Source organism: Rhineura floridana, chromosome 3 (genome assembly GCF_030035675.1).
Source record: "Rhineura floridana isolate rRhiFlo1 chromosome 3, rRhiFlo1.hap2, whole genome shotgun sequence".
Lineage (NCBI taxonomy): Eukaryota > Metazoa > Chordata > Lepidosauria > Squamata > Rhineuridae > Rhineura > Rhineura floridana.
The window spans coordinates 197066763-197076998 of NC_084482.1; the positions used below are offsets into that span (position 1 = coordinate 197066763).

The 10236-nt window shown below is 47.2% G+C and overlaps 1 protein-coding gene across 1 annotated transcript in view; it reads left to right on the plus strand.

The window, feature by feature from the left end:
* LOC133380997 (zinc finger protein RFP-like) overlaps positions 1-7694 on the plus strand; it is a 33650-nt gene extending 25956 nt beyond the window's left edge. The window contains exons 7-9 of the mRNA XM_061619322.1: positions 3729-3755; positions 4274-4300; positions 5755-7694. Of these exons, the coding sequence (XP_061475306.1) occupies positions 3729-3755; positions 4274-4300; positions 5755-6290 (590 nt within the window). The 3' untranslated portion in view covers positions 6291-7694. The remainder of the gene's footprint in view (positions 1-3728; positions 3756-4273; positions 4301-5754) is intronic.
* Positions 7695-10236: the final 2542 nt, after the last annotated feature.

Here is a 10236-nt window from a genome sequence, read left to right on the forward strand (position 1 = left end):
GTTCTTAATCAGCCGTGCCGCCGCATTCTGTACCAGTTGTAATTTCCGAACCGTCTTCAAGGGTAGCCCAACGTAGAGCGGATTACAGTAGTCTAAGCGAGAGGAGACCAGGGCACGCACTACCCACAGGAGCAGATGGACCGGAAGATAGGGTCGCAGCCTCTGTATCAGATGTAATTGATACCAAGCTGCCCGGCTCACTGCTAACACCTGAGGCTCCATGGACAGCTGGGAGTCAAGAATGACCCCGAGGCTGCAAACCTGGTCCTTTAGGGGCAATCTTACCCCATTCAACACCAGGTCAATATCTCCCAATCTTCTCTTGTCTCCCACAAGCAGTACCTCGGTCTTGTCGGGGTTCAGTTTCAGCCTGTTTCCTCCCATCCATTCACTTACGGACTCCAGGCACTTGGATCTACCTGTGTGAGTTTCTGCAAGACCTGCTCCCTGCATTTCTGGCTGATTTCTACCTGGCCTGGAAGGGCGGGGCCCTGTCTCTCTCCAGCTACAAAAGCAGCAACTGCTGAAGGGGCTAGAGACCATCTACCTGTGTGAGTTTCTGCAAGACCTGCTCCCTGCATTTCTGGCTGATTTCCACCTGGCCTGGAAGGGCGGGGCCCTGTCTCTCTCCAGCTACAAAAGCAGCAACTGCTGAAGGGGCCAGAGACCATCTACCTGTGTGAGTTTCTGCAAGACCTGCTCCCTGCATTTCTGGCTGATTTCCACCTGGCCTGGAAGGGCGGGGCCCTGTCTCTCTCCAGCTACAAAAGCAGCAACTGCTGAAGGGGCCAGAGACCGTGTGTGTGTATGTGTGCGTGAACCTGCTGCTCGGGATGTCTATAGACTACTGGGGTTTTGTTTTGTATTATATGTTATATTTTACTCTATGTTATATTTTAGTCTATGTACGCCGCCTAGAGTGGCCGTTAATTCGGCCAGATAGGCGGCCTAGAAATAAAATTTTATTATTATTATTATTATTAAATAGTATCCACAGCCAACTCCGGTGAGGACTTAAATGAGAGATAGAGCTGAGTGTCATCCACATATTGGTGGCACTGCAACCCAAATCTCCTGATGATGGCCCCCAGCGGCTTTACATATATGTTAAATAGTATGGGAGAGAGGATAGAACCCTGTGGCACACCACAATTAAGAGGCCAAGGGTCTGAAACCTCCTCTCCCAATGCCACCCGTTGGTGCCTGTCAGAGAGATAGGAACGGAACCACCGTAGAACAGTGCCTCCAATTCCCATTCCCTCCAGGCGGCCCAGGAGGATACCATGGTCGACGGTATCAAAAGCCGCTGAGAGATCTAGGAGGACGAGGAATGAGTGTTCTCCCCTATCCAACGCCCTCCTCAAATCATCCACCAGAGCGACCAAGGCTGTTTCAGTTCCATGACCAGTCCTGAAGCCCGATTGGAATGGATCTAAATAATCTGCTTCCTCCAAGTGTGTCTGTAACTGTTTGGCCACCACGCGTTCGATCACCTTGCCCAAAAATGGTAGATTAGAGACTGGGCGAAAGTTGTTCAGATCTTGGGGATCCAAGGAGGGCTTTTTCAAGATGGGCTTTATTACCGCCTCCTTGAGGGCAGATGGCAATGCACCCTCTTCCAAGGAAGCATTTACCACCACCTTGATCCCATCGCTCAGTCTCTCTCTGCAGCCCACAATGAGCCACATGGGGCAAGGGTCAAACAAACAGGTGGTTGGTCTCACAGTAGAGAGCACCTTGTCCACTTCCTCAGAGGGAAGAGGCTGAAACCGATCCCACCGGACCGGATAGCAACTGGCCGTCTCTGGCCTGCTTCCTGTATCCACGGCGTATGGAATCGAGCTCTTCAGGCAATCGATTTTATCAGCAAACTGTTTTGCAAACGCGTCACAGGAGGCTTTAGAGTGCTCCATGGGGTCCTGTGCAACTGGACCGACCAGGCTACAGACCACCTGGAACAACCTCCTGGGACAACATTCTGCGGATGCAATAGAGGCAGCAAAGAAATCTCTCTTTGCTGTCTTTGTTGCCACTTGGTAGGCTGCTATTGCTGCTCTAACCAGTGTCCGATCGTCTTCGGAGCGAGATTTCCACCACCAGCATTCTAGTCGTCTCACCTCCTGCCTCAGACCCCGCAGACATGGTGTATACCAAGGTGCGGTTTGAGTTCTATTCAGGGGGAGAGGACGTTTCGGAGCCACCCGGTCTATTGCCCTGGTGATCTCCCTATTCCACTCTGTCACCAGGGTTTCGACCGGGCGACCTTCAGACAGCTCCAAATCTCCCAGCGCCGTCAGGAATCCTTCTGGTTCCATCAGGCGTCTGGGGCGGACCATCCTAATAGGTCTCTGTCCCCTGCGGAGGGTGTGCGGCAATAAGAGGTCCATATTCACCAGATAGTGATCTGACCATGACACGGGGTTCGAAGAAATAGCCCCCATTTTCAGAGCACTGCCTCCCCCTCCCGAGACAAATACAAGGTCGAGAGCATGACCGGCTACATGGGTGGGCCCAAAATTATTAAGGTGCAGTTCCCAGGAAGTCATGGTTTCCATGAAATCCCGAGGGGCTCCTATGAGATTCGTCTCGGCATGCAGGTTAAAGTCCCCCAAAACCAAAAGGTTAGGAGAGAAGACCCGCACGTCCGAGACAACCTCGAGTACCTCGGTCAGGGAGTCAGCTGTGCAGCGGGGTGGGCGGTACACAAGGAGAATCCCTAAACTGCCCTTAGGGCCCAACCTCCAGTACATGCAATCAACAAACTTGGTCTCGTGGAGAGGGGGTCTGGTAAAAATCAAGGATCCACGATAGATAACTGCCACTCCCCCTCCCCGCCTACCAATCCTCGGCTGCTGTGCGTACTGGAAACCGGCTGGACACATGGCTTCAAGGACAGGAGCTGAGGCCTCATCCAGCCAGGTCTCTGTAATGCACATCAGGTCTGCGTTCTCATCCACAATCATGTCGTGGATGAGGGATGTTTTCTGTACCACAGACCTGGCATTACACAACAGCAGTCAAAGATTGGTTGGAGCTGTACATCCCCCAGTTATCTTCTGGTGGTGGGCAGGCCTGGAACAGGGGATAGATATTATGCATCTATCCCTTGTTCCCCGATACTGGCCTGGCCTGCCTCTCACACCCCTCCGGCATCTGCCGCCTAGCCTCTTAATGTCGTGGCTTCCCACCCTCCCTACATGGACCCTCTCCACTCTGCACATGTCCCCCTCCCGCCTGGGCCTCAACAGAATCCCTCACCCCCCCCCAACAATCCACGCAAGTTATCAAAATCTGTTATTGACCACCTCCCTGGCTACTGGTCATGATGGCTATGTTCTGCCTTCACAGAAGCACTATGCCTCTGAAGACCAGTGGCCAGGAATTGCAGGTGGGGTGAGTACTGTTGGGTTTCTCATGGGCACCTGGTTGGTCACTGTGAGAACACGATTCTGGACTAGAAGGGCTCTTGGCCTGATTTAGAAGGGCTCTTATGTTCAGAAGGCCAGTTGCTGGGAATCGCAAGTGGGAAGACAAGTGACTGTCACAGGTTTCCCATGGACGTCTGTTTGGCCATTGTGAGGAATGAGCTAGAAGGGCTAGATTAGAAGAGCCGATCTCTTCTTATGTTCTTAATCTTAATGAAAAATGTATTATATTAATATTTCAGGAAATGACACATGTATGTAAATGGCCTGAGTAAATTTATCATTCTTTCTTCCTTGTAACAGAGTCTCTGGAGGAAGCACTGAATGAAGGTAATCTTGTGGCACTGAATGAGAATGAAAAATGTTGAGTTTATGTTTATTATTATTATTTTATTAATCACCTTCTACACAAGCATCTCAAGGCAATGTACAATAAAAACAGCAAAAAAGTTAAAAACACAAAAAAGATAGTTCTTTTTTAAAAATACAAAATAAACACTCATGGCAGAGACCCATTCATCTAGCTGGGAACACCCGTGAGTGCAGAAATATCTTCAGTCGCTTCCAGAAAGTGCAGATAATGGGCACCTGTTGTATCTCAACAGAAATGCTATTCCACAGAACAGGGAATAAACAGGGCAAGGAGGGGCCTCTCTGCTCACCTTTAGAAACTACATCAGACAAGCCCCTGCAAAAAAACCCAACATTAATTTATTCAACACAGGCCTAAATAAAACGTTCGTCATCATCACTAAATTAATATGTGGAAGTTTCGTTTTTAATATTAAATGTCAAATTTGCTATATGTTCTGACTTTTAACTGTGTCACACTTTCTTCCACATAACAGGGTCAATGAAGAAAGCATGGAACAAAGGTAATTATCTGCAAGGCATTAAGGGAGACAGGAAACTTATCAATGGCAGCCCCTCACTGACATATTTAATCACGTTGTAAGCCACAGATTATTCTAACCAGGCCCACTCAACATAACCATCTTCTGGAAGAAAAAGTATCTGTTTCCGTCGCACAAGACAATAATCATAAAGAGCCTGGGGAGGGTAATCTGAGGTTGATGGAGGGTGACACATTAGTGAGAGCTGGTGTTGTGTGATGACCAAGAGAGTAAACTGTGACGTCCTTAGTTCAACTCAGACCCAGCCATCAATTTACTAGGTGGCTTTAATCAAGCCACTCATTTCTCTTCAGCCTCTCTCACTCACATGCATACACAGCTATCAGCTACATACATCAGCCCAGCCACCCTGGGTTCCTACTGAGAGGAAGGGCGGGATATAAATCAAATAATAAATAAATAAAAGAAATACATGAGAAATAAAAAGAAATCCAGCCTACACTACAGGACTGTTTTACTAAGTTTTATTGACACAATATACGCGAACCACGTTGAGCATTCAACAGTTCTGTATAAATGCTTGACAGGGCCAGCGTCAAGGGTCAGCATGGTTGGGCATCTGTCAAGGGCTCACACCCCAGCAGGAGGCCCAGTGACAAAAGCACCCTAGGCATGCTGCTCCTCCCCCTCCCTCCAGGGTTTTAAAAAAATAATGATAAATGTCGTACCATTATAAGAATGGGCCTGTCTCTTTTTCTTTTTTGTTTGTAAATATTTTTATTTATTTTAAAGTGACAACATGGCGAACAAAGAATGGGCCTGTCCTTGAGTCAGGAATCGGACTATATATGGCAGGGGTGGGGAATCTGTGGCCCTCCAGCTGCTGTTGGATTCCAACTCCTATTAGCTCTAGCCAGCATGGCAAAGGTCAGGGATGATGGGAGTTGTAGTCCAGTAACTAGAGCAAGGCTAAGGAATCTTTGGCCTTCCAGATATTGCTGGACTGCAACTCCCATCATCCCTCATTATTATCCATGCTGGCTGGAGCTGATAGGAGCTGGAGTCCAACGACATCTAGAGAGCCACAGGTTCTGATTTATTAACAGGTTCTGAAACCCTGATATATGGCTTCTGCCCCATCCAAGTCTATGACTGTATATGATTCTAGGGTTAAGTGTAACAACGCTTTAATAGGGATGTAAAAATATCCCTAGTCCTAGCTAATAGAAGGTCTTTGGCCTAATTATCCCCCAATGATTGGGCCCCAAAAGCCTTAATTAGGTAGGACTTTCCCTCTGTCCTTGGTCAGCCCCTGCTTGAGGTGGTGGTTTTCCTAGCTCTTTGCTGGACCTCCTGACCAGATTTGCCCAGAGACAGGCAGTCTTGTGAGTCATTCTCCAGCAGCTGAAGCTGGTCCTTTCCCCGCCATCGTTCACCATACAGCCTCTTCTTTCTTTTCTCTCTCTGCCCTGCAGTGAATGTGACCCTGGATCCAGACACGGCCCATCCCCGCCTCACGCTCTCTGAGGATCTGAGGACTGTGAGGCCAGGCAGCGGAATGCGGGACTTGCCTGACAGCCCCGAGAGATTTGACAGGATGCTCTGTGTGTTGGGCTGTGAGAAGTTCGCCTCTGGGCGACATTTGTGGGAAGTGGAGGTGGAGCAGGAAGAAGGGGCAATGTGGGCCATGGGGGTCGCCACCGAGTCTGTCAAGAGGAAAGGACCCTTTAGGCCTGATCCTAGTGAGGGCATCTGGGCGCTGGGGAGGCCATTCAGTGACTCATCCCCACTGGGCCATCTCGTTGCTTTGACGTCCCCTAAGCCAACCTTTTTAAGCTTGGGGACGGAGCCCAAGAAGATCCGGGTGGCTTTAGATTATGAAGCGGGTTGTGTGGAATTTTTTGATGCTGACACGGATATCTTGATCTTCACTTTCCATTTGGCCTCCTTCTCCGGGGAGAAGGTCCAGCCCTACTTCCAGGTGTGGAGGGGAGTCACGCTGAACTGCTGACCTTCAGTATTTTGTATTCAAAGGAAGAGGCAGAGCATCACTGTGGATTCTCATCTTTCTAGTATATACTGTAAGCACGCAAGTTGTAAGCACTGATTTATAGCTCCTCCAGACTTTTTTATTGAGCATTCGTCCTGATTCGCTTGCACAAAACTGACGGGAAGGTTAGATTGTTTCTGATCTTTACTGAGCATTTTATCCGATTTGGTTGAGCGGAAGTTATACAACAATGAGAATACATCTGGATTTGCATGCAGGGTGTTTACGCAACTTTCCGTTAATCATTCATTTATTCCACACTTTTCAGTGTATTTCCCCGTTGCTTTCCTAACTGCAAAAAGTCAATTTAACATGGATTTGTTGCACTCAGGCAACAGAGCACTTTAATCCACTTTAATTGTGCAAACCTACATTTCCCAGTAGGTGCTTCAGTCCCTCCAAGAAAATACCAACAGTCTGGAGGTTGCTTAGGCTGCAATCCTATGCACATTTTTCTGGGAATGATCCTCATTGTACACAGTGGGACTCACCTCTGAGTCAACATGCAGAGGATTGCACCATCAGTGAAATAGCTTTGGGGACATTTGCGGGACAAAGGCATTCATCTGACCACTGGAACATTAAAGATGCAAATCTTAGAGGAGCATTTTTGGTTGTTTTTCTACATGCATCTTCCAAACATGGCTGGGAGAAACAATGTGGGAAATAGCTGTTTTGTGCTTTTTTAGAATCCAGGCAGCACAGATTGGATATGATGAGGAATGAAACATATTTTAAAACCACTTATATGCATTTCAGAATCCTGTTTTATAACAAAATATTAACCGTTGAATCTATGAGTGTCTCCAAACAGGTATTTGTTGCAGGATCAGTACTCCTCATGCATGCATAGGAACCTGCCTTATACCAAGTGAGACCATTGGTCCATCTAGCTCAGTACTGTCCACACTGACTGGCAGCAGGTCTCCAGGGTCTCTCCCAGCCTTACCTGGAGATGCTGGGAATTAAACCTGGAACCATCTGCATGTCAAGCAGATGCTCTACCACTAAACTACGACTACTTTTTTTTTTGAGCAATAGAAAAACATCTGCTCTGCCTCAGTGCTACCAATTGTTGCTGATCCCTGACAGGATCTTCTCAGTGGTGGTTCCCCATTTGTAGATTGCCCTTCCTGGCAGGGTACGTGTCCCTCATTATTAGCATTTAGGAGGATGTTGAAAACATTTCTGTTTACCCAGGCATTTGATGGCTGAACGATACTGTTCCTGACGAACTTGAAATTCATAGCTGTAAGGGTGTGTGACTGTTTTAAAAATGTTTGAAATATTTTGTTTTCATTTTTAATTGTGTTGTTTTGCTACGTGGTTGTTTTGCCACCTTGGACTCCTTTGGAAGAAAGAGCGGGATAGGAATTTAATAAATAAATAAAACGCTATCCCCTAGGATGGTCAATGCCTCATCAATTCTATTTGTGGCCCTAAAAGTCAACACTATACTCTACATTTTGTGGTTTACCTAAGCCAAAAGGAGCCATCTCAAGAAGCTGCCCAACACTTCAGCAGCATGCCTGTTTCAATAGAGTTCACCAGCGGGCCTGGAGTTCTTCTCAGTTGCCTTTTTGCACTGTAGGAAGGTGGCTTCTGTGTCCAACTCAACATTGGATCAGGCAGCTATGGCATGACACTGTCTGTGTGTTTGTTTTCTAACCCCATTTTTTAGGGCAAGCCCTTACAAGGTGGCTTACAATAAAAACGATGAAAGCAATATTACAATGGAATAAATGATGTAATAAGAACAGAATCATATGTAATACATACTTTATATAAATAAAAGAGGTGTGTGCGTATATATACATATAGCATCAAATGAAGTCCTGGGCACACAAGGACTTCTGCTTGCACAATGGGATTTCCCCTCCCTCTCCTCTCCATGTGCACCCCCATATCCCCTCCAAATCTGCTCCAGAGAGTTGAGGTAACCCCCAGAGCAGATTTTGGGGGTGCATGAGGGGGGAGGAGAGGGAGGGGAAGCTCCATTGGACAAGTGAAAGTCCTTGCACAAATGGGACAACTTTGCTGGATACAACCCTGTTTTGTAATGTATATCTTGCCCTTTCTCCATAAACCTCAGGGTTGGTTCCAGCAACTGTGCAGCTGCCATTGGAAGATTTGTAGTGTCTCATCACAATGCTTAATTTGCATGAAGTCAGGGTCAGGCAGGGGAGCAGCGAGCGTGGGACTGGAGTGAGAAGGTGGGGGGACAGTGATGATTTGAGACAGTGACGACTGGTGGCTCTATGTCAGTGGGGCAGTGGAATCTACTTCAGGTTTTTCCTGGACCTGTCCAAGGTGCTGAGGTTTAATAATATGTTTCAGCACTTTGGACAGCTCCTGGGAAAACCCGGAGTGGGTTCCACTGCCCCACTGACATGGAGCCACCAGCCTTCACTGCAATGGGAGGTCTGAATAGAATGGCAAAGGAGGAACATTGAGAGGTTGTTGGTTTTTAAAAGTTTTAACAAGGAGAAATTGCAGAGATGGGTACAACATAGAAGCTAACACAACAGAGCCGTTTCCAACTTCCTTCTCGCTATACTCAAACCTCTGCCGTTCTTTAAAACCACAATTTTTCTCTTGGTGTCTCCCAATCCCTGCTTCCTTCAAACCTGTCACTGTTTAAAATGGCCATTTCTCTCTCAGTGTCTCCCAATCCCTGCTTTACCAAAAACTCTGCAATCATTTAAAACCTCCATTTCCTCTCTGGCTGTCAACCCCTGCTTCATTCAAACATATGCTGTTGTTTAAAACAGCCACTTTTTCCCTTTTAGCGTCCCTCCTTTCTCACTGTACTTAAACTTTTCCCATTCCTCAGCTGCCTCATGTGAGAGAGTTAAAGGATGCAGAGCCCTCAAATGTTCCATAGTGCCTTCACAAAATGGATTTCACTCCTGGCACCATGTGTTGTCTTCAACATGAAGTCTCAGATTCAATGTAGTAATTTAGAACATGTATTTTATTAACAAGCAACACACCCACATGTGTACAACATCCAACAACAAAGCTTAACCTTTTCCAACAGGACAAGCTAACTGACAGGCTTGCTCTTAAGAGGCAATTCGTCTTAAAAATACAGTAACATACCATCACAGGTGTGTGTCCACAAAGCAGAGAGGGGAGGAGGAATGAAAATGGGGTAGCTCTGTGTGCAAGCAGGGGGGGGTTGAGAAAAGGGAGGAAGGGAGGGGAAAGGAGGTGAAGGTGAAAATGGGGGTGCAGATGTGGGTTGCAAAAGGGAGTAGGAGGCACGGGAATGCGGGTGAAGATGAAAGCAGGCACATGAAATGGACTGCAGAACAGGAGGGGATGGTGGCTTCATTATTGGATGGGAGATGAAAAGAGAGCTTAATAGTTACAATGTCTGGAAGGAGTAAGATGCAGGAGATTATGCAGCCTGCACAAAAGGAGGGGGAAGAGGCATGGGGATAAAGGTGAAAACAGGTGCAAAGCAGGGCTGCAGAATAGAAATGAAAAGAGGCTAATGGTTGCATGTGGTAGGAAGGGGAAGCACTGAGCAATTAATGGGGGAGTTGCAGGGGCTGGAGAGCAAAGGTTAGGGCTCTGGTTACGGTTGGGTTCTGGGTTAGGATTCGGTTCAGGGTTAGGGTTCCAGTTAGGGTTAGATTCCAGGTTAGGTTCCAAGTTAAGGTTAGGTTCTGGGTTAGGGATAGAGCCCAGGTTAAGGTTAGGGTCTGGGTTAGAATTAGGATTAGGGTTCTGGCTAGAGTTAGGGTCTGGGTTAGAATTAAGGTCTGGGTTATAGCTGAGTACTGGGTTTGATTTCAGGTTCAGATCAGGGTTAGGTTCTGGGTTAGGATTAGGTTCCAGGTTAAAGTTAGATTAGGGTTGACTTTAGGGTTAGGATTCTGGTTAGGTTGCAGCAGGTTAG